Below are 14792 nucleotides of genomic sequence, written 5' to 3'. Positions count from 1 at the left end.
ATGGAGAACAGCAGCAAGTTCGACAGCCCCACAAACATCTCCCTGGCCAGCGGCGACGCCGTCTTTGATGTGATCGAATACAAAGCCATCTCGGTCTTCCTGGTGCTGGTGATCTGCGGGGTGGGGATCGTGGGCAACATCATGGTGGTGCTGGTGGTCCTCACCACCCGGGAGATGAAGACGCCCACCAACTGCTACCTAGTTAGCCTGGCAGTGGCCGACCTGATGGTCCTGGTGGCTGCTGGCTTGCCCAACATCTCGGACAGCCTGGCGGGGACGTGGATCTATGGGCACGCCGGCTGCCTCGGGATAACCTACTTCCAGTATCTGGGCATCAACGTCTCCTCCTGCTCCATCACAGCCTTCACCGTGGAGAGGTGGGAGAGGACGTGGCCTGCCCCTTTGCTCTTGGTGCTGGATTGGCAGCCCTGGGGGCCAGAGCCCTCTGCCCACAGTGCAGGGCAAGCTTCCCCATAGCCACTCCCTGCCCCTCGCCCTCATGCAGACAGACCCCCTCTAGGGATGTGACAGTAGGTCTGTCTCTGGTGGCTATTCAGTTCTTGGCCTCTCTGGTGAGACACCCTGGAAGGGAGTCAATTAGCACTAATGTTAACTAGACCCAGCTCACCACGGCCTCTCAGAGGCTGCTCACCCACCAGTGAGTGGTAGCAACTCTAGCCGTTCCCAGCCCGGGTCAAAGGGGAATCAGTCACTAGCCACTGAATGGTGCCCTCTTACTCTGAATCTGAGAAAGCCCCAGCTACACATATACAGCTCCAGAATTCTCAGCTCAGTCACCCTGAGCTGCCACCAGAAACAGCTGCCTCCATCACTGACTCTTCAGGTCTCCAACCATCCTCTCAACTACTTCAGACCTTCCCCGCATGGCTGCCCTGTAGCCTCCCAAGCAGGATCCAGAATAGCAGCAGCAGTTTAATCCTCAGCAGATTCATCACACTGATCTATTCCTGGCTGGAAGATTCATTATAATATCACTGAGGCGCCTAGTGTGCGGATCTCTGTGATAAATCTGAACAGAGGTGGTGATACAGCTGCATAATAACATGAGTCGTTTCTGCCCACCCTGCCTGCCTATCTCTTTGTTCCTGGCCAGTGTCATGGCTCTATCCTTCCTGTCCCCAGGTACATCGCCATTTGCCACCCAATGCGCGCCCACACCATGTGCACGGTATCCCGGGCCAAGCGCATCATTGCCGTCGTTTGGAGCTGCACCTCCATCTACTGCACGCTCTGGTTCTTCCTGGTCGACATCAATGTCAACAAGAGCCAGCACCTGGAGTGTGGCTACAAGGTGTCCCGCACCCTCTACCTGCCCATCTACCTGCTCGACTTTGCTCTCTTCTTTGTCACCCCCTTGTTTGTGGCCACCGTGCTCTACGGGCTGATCGGGAGAATCCTCTTCGCCAGCCCCATCCCTGAGCCAGCCGACGCCACCGCTGAGCCCTGGAGAGAGAGGAGCGGGAAGGAGCAGAACGGCGTGGGCACACGGGGGAGCAAGCCCAGCAGCCGCTCCAGGACCAGAGGGGCTCTGTCCTCCCGGAAGCAGGTATGGAGATCTCCCCGGGGGCTCTGTGCCCGGCGTGCGTAGCCAGGTTCACAGCAGGGCCTCCTGACCCACCTGGTAAATGCTGCCTGGGGGAAACCGGACGGTGTGCATGCAAAATCGCTGCGCTAGCAAACCGTGGGGTGGGGCCCCCTGGAAAGGTGACCTGAGCGTCTTTATTTAAAGAAGGAAGATGCTGCCCGGTGCTGCCAGGCTGAGATGGCTGGGCGGCGCCCTCCATGCTGACGGACACGCCCAGCCACCCCGAGGGTCTAGTTGAGCACAGCAGCCATGTGGGGGGTGGAGGGGGGGAACCGGTCTGGCTGGACTCTCAGGGGGAAGAGCAGCCCTCTGGAGGAGCCCAGCACAAGGCCTCCCAGTCCGGTGCCAGACTCTGCCCTACTTAAGCCACAGGCATTAGCCTTATACTGGGCCCTGCATGGGGGGAATGTCTAACTCCCCTGGCAATGTGCACGCCCCACACCGCATGCTGAGCCTTGGGGATGGGCGGGGTGCACATCTCACTTTATACTGGTGACAGTGATGGGCTCAGAGGGGCTGGACAGGGGGTGGGGGCAGGTAACTTTGTCTGACAGCATCCTCCTAAGGCCACCATGGCTCAGCCTTCCCCACCGGCCATGCCCAGGGACCGGGAGGCAGACAGGCGTGGGTATTAAGCCAGGGGGACATTACAGACAGGTGGCCAAGTGTCGGAGTGTCGGGGGACCAAAGGGGAAGATGGCAAGTGCTGGGATAAAGGAGGCTGGAGTGGAACCGTGGCATCCCCTGCTCTGAGGAACAGATGGGTCCTAGTGCAGTGGGCCTCAAACTTTTTACGTCCTACTCAGAGGTAAGGAGGCTGGGGCCAGAGCTGGGGCTGGGAGCAGAGCCCCAGACATGGGCTGGCAGTAGGGCCAGCAGCTGGGGTTGGGGCTAGGAGCAGAGCTGGGTGGCACTCCCTCCCTTCTCACCCATGGGGGCTGGCCTGGGCCCCCCCGAATATGCCTCTGCCCCCTAGGAGGGGCTCGCCCCACAGTCTGTTCTAGTGGTTAATGACATGACTTGATTTACACTGGTACACACACACACACACACCTCTGCACTCTGCTTGGAGCCAGCAGACTGGCAAGAAACTTACCTCTGGGCCTGGTGCTGCTGCTGTGGCCTGGAGGGGGCTGTAAATCTGACTTTGGACAGCTTCCAAGGACATCCTGGGTCAAACACCACCACCTCCAGGGACAGCATGGCCCAGTTCCCAGGCAGCCCAGCCAAAGGGCCCAACGAGGCAACTGCCAAATGCTTCTTTTCTGCATTTAAACTTAGGAGAGAGAGAGAGAGAGAGAGAGAGAGAGAGAGAGTGTGTGTGTGTGTGTGTGTGTGTGTGTGTGTGTGTGTGTGTGTGTGTGTGTGAGAGAGAGAGAGAGAGAGAGAGAGAGAGAGAGAGAGAGATGAGCAGGGGACAGTCAGCATGCAAGGGCCAGCTTGAGTTTCTGCTCCTGTTAATAATGCCCAGCTACCCAATTTGTAGCCCAGGTGGGCAGGACTAGGGGAGCGGCTGTCACCACCGCAGTAGAAGACACAGATGTTCCCCATAGGAATGGCCAGACTGGCTCAGAGCAATGGTCCATCTAGCCCAGTGTCCTATCTTCCAACAGTGGCCAATGCCAGGTGCTTCAGAGGGAATGATCAGAACAGGGCAGCAATCGTGTGATCCATCCTCTGTCATCCAGTCCCAGCTTCTGACAGCCAGAGGCTGGGGAGATGCAGACTATGGCGGGGTGTCCCTGTCCATCCTGGCTAATAACCATTGATGGCTCTATCCTCCATGAACTTATCCAGTTCTGTTTTGAACCCCACACGTGGGCTCTGCTCTGCTCTCGCTCCCTCCTGTGGCTCCACTCAGTATAAATAAGCCATCAAAACTGCTAATGGGAGACGCGCGTCTCTGATAACCTAACTGCGGCCGACAGGAAATTATTCGAGCCCGACGCAATGAATAGTGAGCGAATCCAGGCTGCTGTGCCACAGGGATTCACTCATTCGCTCAGAGACGGGATTGTCTTTCTGGAGCCCATGAATAACATTAGGGCCATGGGGGATGTTGCAAAAAAGGGCTGAAATAAACCAGCACCTCATAGACTTGTTCTAGGGAAGCGGATGATTGGAGGATTTTTACAAATCAGGACACAAGTGCACTAGCAAAACGTGTGGGAGAGATGGAGGAGCCCAGGGCTGGGCTAACAGGGGGGTGTGGGTCAGGACTGAGGGGCACTGGCAAAGCTGTGGGGGTGGGGGAGCCCAGGGCTGGGGTAGCAGGGGGCTGTGGGTCAGGACTGAGGGGCATTGGCAAAGCTGGGGGCGGGGGGAGCCCAGGGCTGGGCTAGCAGGGGGCTGTGGGTCAGGACTGAGGGGCATTGGCAAAGCTGGGGGCGGGGGGAGCCCAGGGCTGGGCTAGCAGGGGGCTGTGGGTCAGGACTGAGTGGCACAGGCAGGCGTTTAGGGGTGGTGGGAATGTAGGGTAGGGTGGGTTTCAGGCACTGGAACAATAAAGCGTGCTGCAGCTCAGGAATGTGGCTCAGTCTGGCAAAGCAGGGGTGAGGGTGAGGACCCTGGACCAGATCCTGCCCACACACCAGCCCTGGCTATTAACCTTTCACCTCCCCGAACACTCCGTTTCCCAGGCGCTCAAAGCGGAGAAGAGAAGCCGAGGAAACAAGGGGCTGTGAGAAGCAGGGGCCCTGAGACTGGCGTTGGCTCCCGTGTGCTACCGGCACTCGCTGGTTTGGCCTGGTCCTGGCTGCGCCGGGCAGTCAGCGCGGGGGCTGCCAGGCTCTCAGCTGGGTTTTGCCCAGCGCATGCTCAGGGAAAGATGGATTTTCAGGGGATCACTGACCCCCAGACCACAACTCTGCTCCGTCCAGCCCCTAATGCAGGGGTGGGCAAACTATTTGGCCCAAGGGCCACATCTGGGTGGGGAAATTGTATGCAGGGCTATGAATGTAGGGCTGGAGCAGGGGGTTGGGATGCGGGATGCAGTGCGGGGGTGAAGTGTGCAGGAGGGGTCTCAGGGCAGGGGATTGGGGTGCAGGAGGGGTCTCAGGGCAGGGGATTGGGGTGCAGGAGGGGTCTCAGGGCAGGGGACTGGGGTGCAGGAAGGGTGTGGCAGGCAGGGGGCTCAAGGCAGGGTGCAGGAGGGGTTTGGGGTGTTGGCTCTGGCCCGGTGCCACTTACCTCAAGCAGCTCCGGGGTGGCAGTGGTGCGCAGCGGGGCTAAGGCAGGCTCCCTACCTGCCATGTCCCTGCGCCGCCCCCCCGGGAAGTGGCCAGCATGTCCGGCAGTGACTCCTGGGGGTGGGGCGGGGCAGGGCAGGCGGCTACACCTCGCACTGCCCTCACCTGTGGGTACCACCTCCCGAAGCTCCCATTGGCCGGGGTTCCCGTTCCCGGCCAATGGGAGCTGCAGGGGGCGGTGCCTGCAGGCAAGGGCAGCATGTGGAGCTCTCTGCCCCCCCACCCAGGAGCCTCAGGGATGTGGTGCTGGCTGCTTCAGGGAGCGGCGTGGGGGCCAGGGCAGGGCAGGCAGGGAGCCTGCCGTAGCCCGGCTGCTCCATGGGGCTGGCAATCCCGCGGGCCGTAGTTTGCCCTCCCCTGCTCTAACGCCTGCAGAGCGACCCTGGGAGCAGAACCTGCGGCTGTCTGGGAGCGAGCCACAGGAAACCAGCCTTCGCTTGGCCCTCCCTGTGTCGGGCTGATTTCAGTAGCTCAAAGCGTCAAGAGACACTTCAGCCAATCCACCCTCCGCCCCAGTGCTCCTGTCCAGTCCGGTCGGTCCCGGAGGCAGTGCTGCTCCGTCCTAGCAGTGGTGCTGGTGCAGCTGGCAGGTCTGCTTCTCCACTGTAGGTGAGACACCCCCCGCCCACCTAGCCAAGCCCTGATTATAGCCCGGCCCTCTGGTCACTGTCTGGGGGCTGCCTCCAGAGAGCTCCCAGGGATGCTCAGGGGGGCTGTCAGTTTCCGGCCCTGCATAATTCCTCCCTGCTGCGAACCTGTGGGAGACCAGAGGAGGCAGCTTGCTCGGCCTGCCGGATTCAGGCAGGGCCCCTGTGCTTTGGCACGGGGCCATTCAGGGATGCCCGGGGATGCCTGGCTGGGTTCCCACCTCGCAGCTCTGTGAAAGCAGGAGCGCCGGCTGCAGACAGCAAGCCAGGTGCCGAGCAGTCAGTGCAAAGCCCGTGGCCCTGCTCCGGCAGATCCCCAGGCAACACGAAGCCAGGGGAGGATGTTGAATCCCACCCCTGGCCTTCCCTGCCCTCCCAGCTTTGAGCCACGGGCCAGGTGGGAGCGGGTGTGACGTGGCTCCAGGCCTGACCCTGGTGATTGTGACTATGGGGACCTGCCCAGACAGTGCTTCAATTGCGGTGAGTGGTGAGATTGGGGTCTGGGAGTTGGTTTCCATGGGAGGTGAATTGTCCCCATGGCGACACTCTAGGGCACCAGTGACTCAGCTAGGCCTCCCCACCATGTCCCCTCTGCAGGTCACCAAGATGCTGGCGGTGGTGGTGATCCTTTTCGCCCTGCTCTGGATGCCCTACCGGACGCTGGTGCTGGTGAACTCCTTCATGGACAACCCCTTCCTGAACCCGTGGTTCATCCTCTTCTGCCGGCTCTGCGTCTACGCCAACAGCGCCATCAACCCCGTCATCTACAACCTCATGTCCCAGAAGTTCCGGGCCGCCTTCAAGCAGCTGTGCAAGTGTGGGGGGGAGCCGACGCCCCACAGCCTGTACATGGCCACGGCCAGCTACAGCCTGGCGAGGGAGCCCCTGCCGCCCACCCCCCAGCCCCTGGACCACAAGGAAGGCAAACAGCCCCCAGCGGTGAGCAACACGGCTCTTCCCAAGCAGCAGCAGCCACCACCATGGAGCAAGGGCGACAACGGGGACGAGCTGTACTGCAGTGTGGTGTAGACCCCCTCCATCTCCATGGCTCCCCTGTCTCCATATATAGATGTGCCCCGTGCACGGGGGAGGCTGGGCTCAAAATCCAGATCCGATCTGCATCGATGTCCAGCGCTGGCACTCACAGAGCACATGTGGGTGAGGGAAACTCCAGGGCGCACAGAGACCGAGAGGGCCAGCACGGAGGTGATCAAACCAGACCCACTTTGTGCCTAGATCCAGTCCCAGGCAGGGATCACAGATCCCGAAAGAGACGCGCTTGTTTTCCCGAGGGTTCGCTAGCACCTCTTTGAAGGCTGTGGCACTGTCAGAAGAGCTATAAAAATTGGAGTTCTACTGCTTCTCTGAGCTCATCAGTGGCGCTTGGGTTCCTGTGTCCAGCCTTGGAGGAAGTCCTGATACTGGATGGGGGAAAAAAATCCATACAAATCCGCAAACAGCAGGCAGTTAACAATCCAGCAGCAGTGTTCCAGAGGAGGTAGATGGGGAATTTCTGTTCTCCCTGTCTCATAACACAGAAACGAGGCGACACTCAATGAAACTAAAAGGTGGGAAATTCAAAACGGATAAAAGGAAATCCCTTTTCTCACAATGACTGTGGAACTCACCGCCACATGAAGTCATGGAAGTGAAGAACTTAAGATTCAAAAAGAGACTGGCTATGGATAACATCGCAAGGAGCCAACAGCCCAGTGTCCTACCAGCCAGGGCTCTGCTCACCAGCTAATGTGTCGCAGCCAATATCAGCGCCCCTGCATTGCAGCTGCAGGTTCCACGGGGGGCTCGTAGGAGATCACTGAGCATTGCACAGAAAAGAGAGAGGGGCTCTTGATATTTAACCCTTCGAATGCTGGCCTTGTCCAGCTCAATGACTGCATTAGAGAATCATCTCCATTGGCTCCTAAATGATGGCAAAGCCTCCAGAATGAGAAACTCCTGCCCCACAGATCTAAGGTCTAAGAGAGCTAAGGATCAAAGGTTGCCAGCTCGGGCAGCATTGGCTTGGTGGCCTGTTTGTCCTTAGCTGGGGTCACCGAGAGTCCCGGGGAGCTAAGGGCTGCTTGCAGAGCTGCACCCTCCCTCCTCGGAACGGCTCTTTAGCAAAGGGCCATCTGAAGGTGAGAACTGGGGTGAGACGAGGGCAGCTAATGCTGGGACCGGAGTTTCAGTTGTCCTGGGCCCGTGAGTGAGGAAGAAAGGGGAGCGAGACTAGATAGACTTTACCCCCACATACATACTGCCTGCCTGCATTATTGATCTGGTTTTACTAGACATGGGCTGCAGCCAGGAATTTTGGATCTGGATGTAAAGATCGGGAGTATTTGGATCCAAAGTTCTGGTTCAGCCCATTATAAACAGGGGGCAAAATCGGGAACCAGCCCCCATCTCAAACCCCTGCAGAATTCCTAGATCCTCCGGTCCTGGCCTCGCTCCAGGTTTATTTCTGACCAAAGCACGGGCCTACGAGCAGGATGTGCCGTGCCCTCCAACGGCCAGAGCCCCTGCAGCATGAATACAGAGTCCCGGACTGCCCCACACAGGGGCTGTGGTTTGTATCCACGTGAGTCTGGATAGCTCAGCATAAACCCAGGTAGCTGTTGTTTTAATTCACGCCTGGATTTGCAGAACCTAAAACCCTGTGGCCCTTTGTATTTCAAGCCTTTGTGTTTCTGGGTATTTGTATTTCTGTTTTTCAGCAGCTTGCTCAGCGCCCTGAGAAGCCATTTGTAGGGGTGAGTATAACCCGAGGCCTGGTCTCCGCTGGCTAGTTGCAAATCCCAGTTTACTCAGCCTACAACTGCCTGCTTTGGGACTTCCTCCCTTCTCCCTGAACCGCAGAGAATTGCTCCATGTGGGGGCTGTGCTGGGCTGCACAGCTGGCTGCTTTTCCCTCTGATGTGGGGTGTAGCCCTGAGCTGGGTTCTGGCAGGGGAGGTGTCCTGAATAAATAACACCATGGCTGCACTAGCTGGATGGGGTGAAATGCTGGTAGGTTGGTTGCTAAATCTTGGATTTCAGCCCCAGCTGTGGCTCCGGGAGGCTAAGGAACCTGGGCAGAGCAAGCACAGAAGCAGAAGGAATTGGCCTCTTGTTGTAAATTACTTGTAACATTCTCAGAGAATAAATCGTTCATTCAGAAATTCTCGTTATGTATCTGTTCACGGCCTAGAACACGGAGCGATGCAGCCCCCAGCACAGGGCGGTTTAGATCAGGGGTTCTGGTTGGGCCCATTACAGAGATGTACAAAACATCTGCAGTATTTGAGCTGCTTTGAGACTCCAACACCTCCCTCCGCCCCTGCAAACTGCATGGGAGTGAGGCGCCCAGGCTTTGATCTGGGCCAGTCCTAGCCTTCTGTACCCACACTGGAAATGGATGAGGGATGCTCGTTGACCCTGCTTAGCTAGAGAGGCTAAAAGGACTGAAGGGAAGAGGTGAGTTTTAGTGGCCTGAGCCCGCTCTCTGGAGCCAGGAAGAGCTTCTGGCTCCAGAACCCGCGAGCTGGGGGACGTTCAATGACAGAGAAGGGTAGCACGTTTAAGGAGGCTAGGAAGGAAATACTTTTGCACACAAGGCCTGATTAGTCTGTGGAACCCGTTGCCACAAGGTTTCCTGGAAGCCAAGAGGTTAGTGGGATTTAAAAAAAGGACTGGCCAGCAAGAACAGCCAGAGGGGCAATAATACAGATTTAGCACAAACCGAGTGCTTGGGAAAGGAGCTAACCCTCCTGCTTCAGGGCTTAAACCAGCCACTAGCTCTTGGGAGGCAGGCAGGTTATCCCATAATACCCAGTACAGGGGATCTTGCCCCTCCCACTGAATTGAAGCATCAGGTACAGGCCACCATCAGAGTCAGGATCCTGGACTAGACAGACCAGAGGGCAGAGCCACTCCGGCAGTTCCTTAGGAATTCTAGCCCTGGCTTTGACTCGGTTTCCCTCATGCCTCACTTTCCCTGTCGCATGACAGGGGTGCCACTGCTTTCAAAGTCCAACCCCCAGCAGCAGAGGCCAGGGAGCTCCGACACCTAACAGCAGGAACTCCCAGTCCCTCGTGCAGCTGAATTTGTCTCGCTACTCAAAGGGCTGTGTTTTCAGATTCACCTCTGCACTGTCAGACGCCCTCTCCCCCCCCCCACAAAAGCGGCCCCATTTCCCATCACAAAGCAGATCCCTGCAGTCAACCATGCAGCGGTGTCAGCTGGCTGGTGACAAACCTACAACTACTTTGGATTTCACGGCTCTGGCACTATCCTCCTCCCAGGGCTGCTCAGAACTTCCCAACGGCCGCAAAGAGAGAAATCTGCCAGGGCGCAGCCCCCTTCCACCTAGTAACAGGCGTGCTCGTGTCATGCCAGAACGCTCCCCTACACCTTCCAGTGCTTCTTTTAGGAGCTGGAACAGTGTTTCAGGGCTTCTACCAGTCCCTTTTCCGCTCCACGTCCTCCAAGGTGGTAGCTGCTGGTGCTAGCGGTGGGAGCCAGGGATGATGCTGCAAGCGGGAGTGGACGGGGGGCCATTGGGAACCTGGGGCAGAGCCGTTGCTGGAGGTGGGGTGGGGAGCTGGGTAGCAGGGCTCCCCAAACATTGGCACCCTCCGCTGGGAGCAGGAGCTGAGCACAGGTAGGGGGGAGGCGGGGATGGGATGGGCTCTGGTGCAAATCACTGCCTGCTCTCCTGGGCCTTCACCAGCTCCCCCTATCATCCTCTCAGTGGCTTCTGCTCCCTCTGACAGCCCTATGTTCCAGCTCTTCTTTTTTAAGGACCCCAGCAGTGGCTGAAGGAGAATCTCCATCTGTTGTTAGCAGTACAGGGTCTAGCACACAGCTGAGCACTGATATCATCCAACCGAGGGAGTGGCAGGCAATTGCCAGGTCACTGCAGTATATATAAGGAAATGTGAATTCCAAGCCCCCAGTCACATTGCCTGGGGGAGAGCTGAAAATTCAGCCTCCTTTCCCCCGCCCCAGGGTAGAGGCCTATTCAAAGCATCTGGGGCCTGTGCAGAAACCTGCCACTTCCCTCTAACTCCCCAGCCAGCCCAGAACCTGCGCTCCTCCCCCGGCTGCTGGCCCAGGATCTCCTGCAGCGTGCGTCACACACCAGCAGTGCGCGTGTACGTTATCACCAGGCTTCAGAGGAGTGAAGTGTGAGGCGCGTGAACACAAGCCGCGAGCTGAGTCGCTCTGTCCTCTCGCACTATCTTTTTCAGTAATAGACTCGGCGACCTCCTCTCTTCCCCTGCTCGCTCGCTGCCCTTAGGACACCTGCCCTAGTTATGAACGCAACAAGTTGCTCGTCAGAGCGTGTTGGAGCTAGACAGTGCCAGAGCCCTGCAGGGGCTGACGGCTCCTCTTGCTCCATGCGACTGCCTGGGGGAGCAAAGTATCTGAGCCAGATCCTCCACGTGCCGGCCCCAAGGGGCATGGCAGGCCCTGCCCACAGCAGCTACCTGGATTGGGAAGAGGGCAACTCAGCCTGCATGCCCTTGGACAGGAAGCCAAGGAGGGGGTGAAGAGGGGTTGTGTTTCTTGCCAGCGGAGGGCATCTGTCACTCAGCTAAGACCTGGACTCAGAGTTACTCGTTTCCCATATGCCAAGGACCCGTTGTCTAGCAGGGACTGTCAGTCACCACAGCCCCAGCACAGGGCACGTGAAAATCTCCCTCTCTGAGCCACCCCCATTCCCAAGGAGGATCTGTTCCCCACCACAAGCCAGGATTTCCCTTTCTCAGCCTCCTGTAAGATGCCAGCACCCAGCAGAGAGCGAGAGAGAGAGAAAGACAGCCAGAGTGCATGTGTATCATTCACTAAAGGCAATTTGGAAACACCCTGGGTGCTCCCACTTCAGCCCATGTTTTACTAGCTAGTTTCCCTGCAGCGCTTGGCAAGCTGAGATGTGTTAGCACCTCTGAGTACCCATGAGGCAGCACAGCAGCCCCCCGTCCAGGGCGAGAGAACACAGGAAGTATCAGAATGACACTATAGATCCTTGGTCCACCCACACCTGGAATGCTGCGTTCCGTTCTAGTCGCCCTATCTCAAAACAGATATTAGAGTGGAAAAAAGTACAGAGAAGGGTAACAAAAGCGATGCGGGGTCTGGAATAGCTTCCATAGGAGAAGAGATGAAAAAGGCTGGGACCGTTAGCTCACAAAAGAGACGACTAAGGGGGGATATGACAGAGATCTATATAATCATGACTGGTGTGGAGAAAGTGAATAGGAAGTGTTATTTACTATTTCTCATAACACAAAAAACAGGGGTCACCCAATGAAATTAACAGGCAGCTGATTTAAAACAGACAAAAGGCAGTACCTCTTCACACAACGCACAGTGAACCTGTGGAACTCCTTGCCAGGGGATGTTGTGAAGGCCAAACATATAACTGGGTTCAAGAAAGAATTAGATATCCTCTAGGAACTTAGGTCCATCAATGGCTATTAGCCAAGATGATCAGGGACGCAACCCCATGCTCTGGATGTCCCTAAACCAGAAGCTGGGAGTGGACAACAAGGGATGGATCACTCGATAAATTGCCCCGTTCTGTTCATTCCCTAAGCGGCCGACACTGGGCACTGTCTGAGACACAATACTGGGCTGGGGAACCATTGGGCTGACCCAGCACAGCCAGTCACGTGTAAGGCCCAGTGAAGGGCGAGGCTGGAACCCTGGAGATCAGCACCTGCCAGTCGCCAGAGGAGAACGAGGAGCTGATTCTCCTCCCTCCCCTTGCCTTTGCCACTGTAACACCACTGACTGCAGTGGAGTTACGCCAACTCCCACCGGTACAAGAGGAGAATCGGGCTCAGGGAAGGGAGAGCCAGAGCCCTTCCCTCTGGGGGGTTTGGGGAGGAAATAACTAATCTTGGAACAGCTTGTGCAAAGGGCCGAAGCAGCAGGGTGGAGGGAAGCTGCAGGCTCTGCCCTAGCAGCCAGGGCCAGTGGAGGGGAGCAGCGAAAGCAGCATCCAGTCACAGGTGGTCGCGGAACGCGCCAGAGTTCAGTCTGGGCCACTCAGCACCATGGCCATGCCTCCCCCAGCTTCTGTGGGGGGGCTGCTGGCAGGTTCCTCCACTCTCCCCCTCATTAGGTCCCTAATTAGCTACCGGGGAACTGCAAAGCAATTGTGGTTGCCAGGGTGGTTCGGTTTATGACTCTACCTTCCCCGCTTTGTTAGTCGAGCAACGTGTCGGGTTTATTAAACCCTGCTTGTCACAGGCGGCCACGCTACAGCTCCCAGAGGCCTGGCGCATGGGCCCTGCTCTTCCTATCGCCCCCGAGCTGACCCAGGGCAGTTCTCTTTCCAGGGACAACGCCGGGCAGGGCAGGGCAGGGCAGGGGGTGGAGTGTGCTGAGCTGGGCTATAGCAGACACCAGCGAAACCAGGAATAGGGCCCCCTACCCGCTTACTCATCTGCCCCTCAAGGCGTCTGGTCAAACCCAGCCAGCGCTGGAGGGAGAGAAAGCGGCAACTGGCCAAAGGCCGACCTTGGGGTGCGCGTCTCTTCACTCGCTTCCCAGGGCTCTGCCTCACAGACCTTCCCTGGTTGGCAGGGTGAGCAGCCGCTGAGCCCCACCCCTCAAGGGGATGCGGCTCCTCAGGGCAGGGCCTGGTGCCGCAGCTGCTCTGCCTCAGTTTCCTCCCCACTGTTTCTTGCCCACTCTGTTAGCCTGTGGCTCAGCCCTCCAGCCAGGTCACTATGAACGTTGAAACCCCCCTCCCCACTTCTAGGGTGGCGGAGTCCAAAGCCGCAATCCCCAAACGCAGAATAAAGGAGCCTTTATCCCTCCGGGGCTTAGTTCTCAGCCGCCCTGAGGCTGTCAATCCACTCGCCCTCTGGGCTCTCAGACCCACCCCCCTTCCCCTCAGCTAAGCACCCGGTGCCCCAGCTTCACTCCACCACCCCCAGCAAGTCCCTGACAAAGCCCACTAGCCGGGCCTCAGGCCTGCCTCCTGCTAGGGAGGCTCCAGGCTCCTCTCCCCTCAGCAGAGCAGATGGTCTCCTCTCCTTGCCAGCCAGCCACAGCTGAGTGAGCTCATCCCTTCCCACAGGCCTGGTACTCCAGGGGTGACCGTTTCTCCTCACCACCCTGCTGGGAGGCAGGGCAGGGCTATTATGCTGAGTGCATAGATGGGAAACTGAGGCACAGGGCGACTCACCCGAGGAATCGGTGGGAGAGCAGAGACTTGAACACAGGTCTCTCGGGTTCCAGGCGAGGGCTCTAACCATTGGGCAAGCCTTCCTACCCTGGAACAGACGTAAGCAGATGGCAGAAGCCTTTGAGCCCAGTGGGCTGGGGGGCTGCTGAATATATTAAATAGACTGTCTCAGAGGGCAGCAAACAGGATGTTCAGGAGGCAGGTGCAGCCAGGGGTGCAGGGGCCCCTGCTTGATGCTTCTACCCAGGGAGGGGCCCTGCCCACCATCTCCTCATCTCACGTTTTCCGCCTCGCCTCTCTTCTCCGTGTGTGTGGTTGAGACAACCTGTAGCTTCCGCACCTGACAGGCTGCAGCCAGGGAGCCGGCGTCTTCGTCCTGAGCTTCAGCGAGCCGCAAAGCTCCAGAGATTCCTGGCCAGTCTCTCAGCCCAGACCTGTCAGATGCCAGTCAAGGCAAGGGAAAGGAACGTGAAAGGAAGAGTAATGGAAGGGAGACAGGTGGAGGGGGAGAGACCTGGGGAGTCTGAGCCGCCAGGCAGAGCAGGTACCAGCTACTTCTGGGAGAGGCATATGATGGGGATGGCGGGGAGGTGGGGGGCACAGGGCTAGGGAGGGAGGGGTGTGTTAAATGGTGCCACGTAACCTGAGAGAGTTAGTGAGCTCTGGGGGTGCCAGGCCTGGCCCAGGTCCATAGCTCACTCTTCAGGCTGGCTGGGGATAAGAACAGGGACAACTCCCTCTGTCCCGGGAGGAGCCTTATATGGTTTTCCAACAACCACTCCAGACCCTGCATGGCCAGAGGGAAGGGGGCCCTCGGCCTCCCTCGGCCAGACGCGGGGCGGGGCAGATTTTGGGGTAGGTGCTTGGGTACCCCAATGGCGCTGTTGTCTCCTGCAGTTACCTGGGGGCCCCAGCACTGACTCATCAAGGGCCCAGTTGTGTGAGGCGCAACTTCCGCCTCTGTTCACTTCAAAGGACACTCCCCCCCCCCCGAGGTGGGGTGCACCCGCCAGTGCACTCTGCGCACCAGGTACCTCCCACCTGTCCACTGATCTCACTGGACGGCCGGGGCAGCCCAACAGGTGAGGAACCACTCACAGGTCAGTCC

The 14792-nt window shown here is 58.2% G+C and overlaps 1 protein-coding gene across 1 annotated transcript; it reads left to right on the top strand.

Moving 5' to 3' along the window:
- LOC123349544 (thyrotropin-releasing hormone receptor-like) lies at positions 1-6993 on the top strand. Its single transcript, XM_044987709.1, has 3 exons — positions 1-377; positions 1144-1567; positions 6099-6993. The coding sequence occupies exons 1-3, from the start codon at positions 1-3 to the stop codon at positions 6528-6530; spliced, it is 1233 nt and encodes a 410-aa protein (XP_044843644.1). The 3' UTR covers positions 6531-6993.
- Positions 6994-14792: the final 7799 nt, after the last annotated feature.

The sequence above is a fragment of the Mauremys mutica genome, chromosome 14 (assembly GCF_020497125.1).
Source record: "Mauremys mutica isolate MM-2020 ecotype Southern chromosome 14, ASM2049712v1, whole genome shotgun sequence".
NCBI lineage: Eukaryota > Metazoa > Chordata > Testudines > Geoemydidae > Mauremys > Mauremys mutica.
The sequence above is the reverse complement of the archived record's forward strand: the minus strand, read 5'-3'. Positions and strand labels throughout refer to the sequence as shown.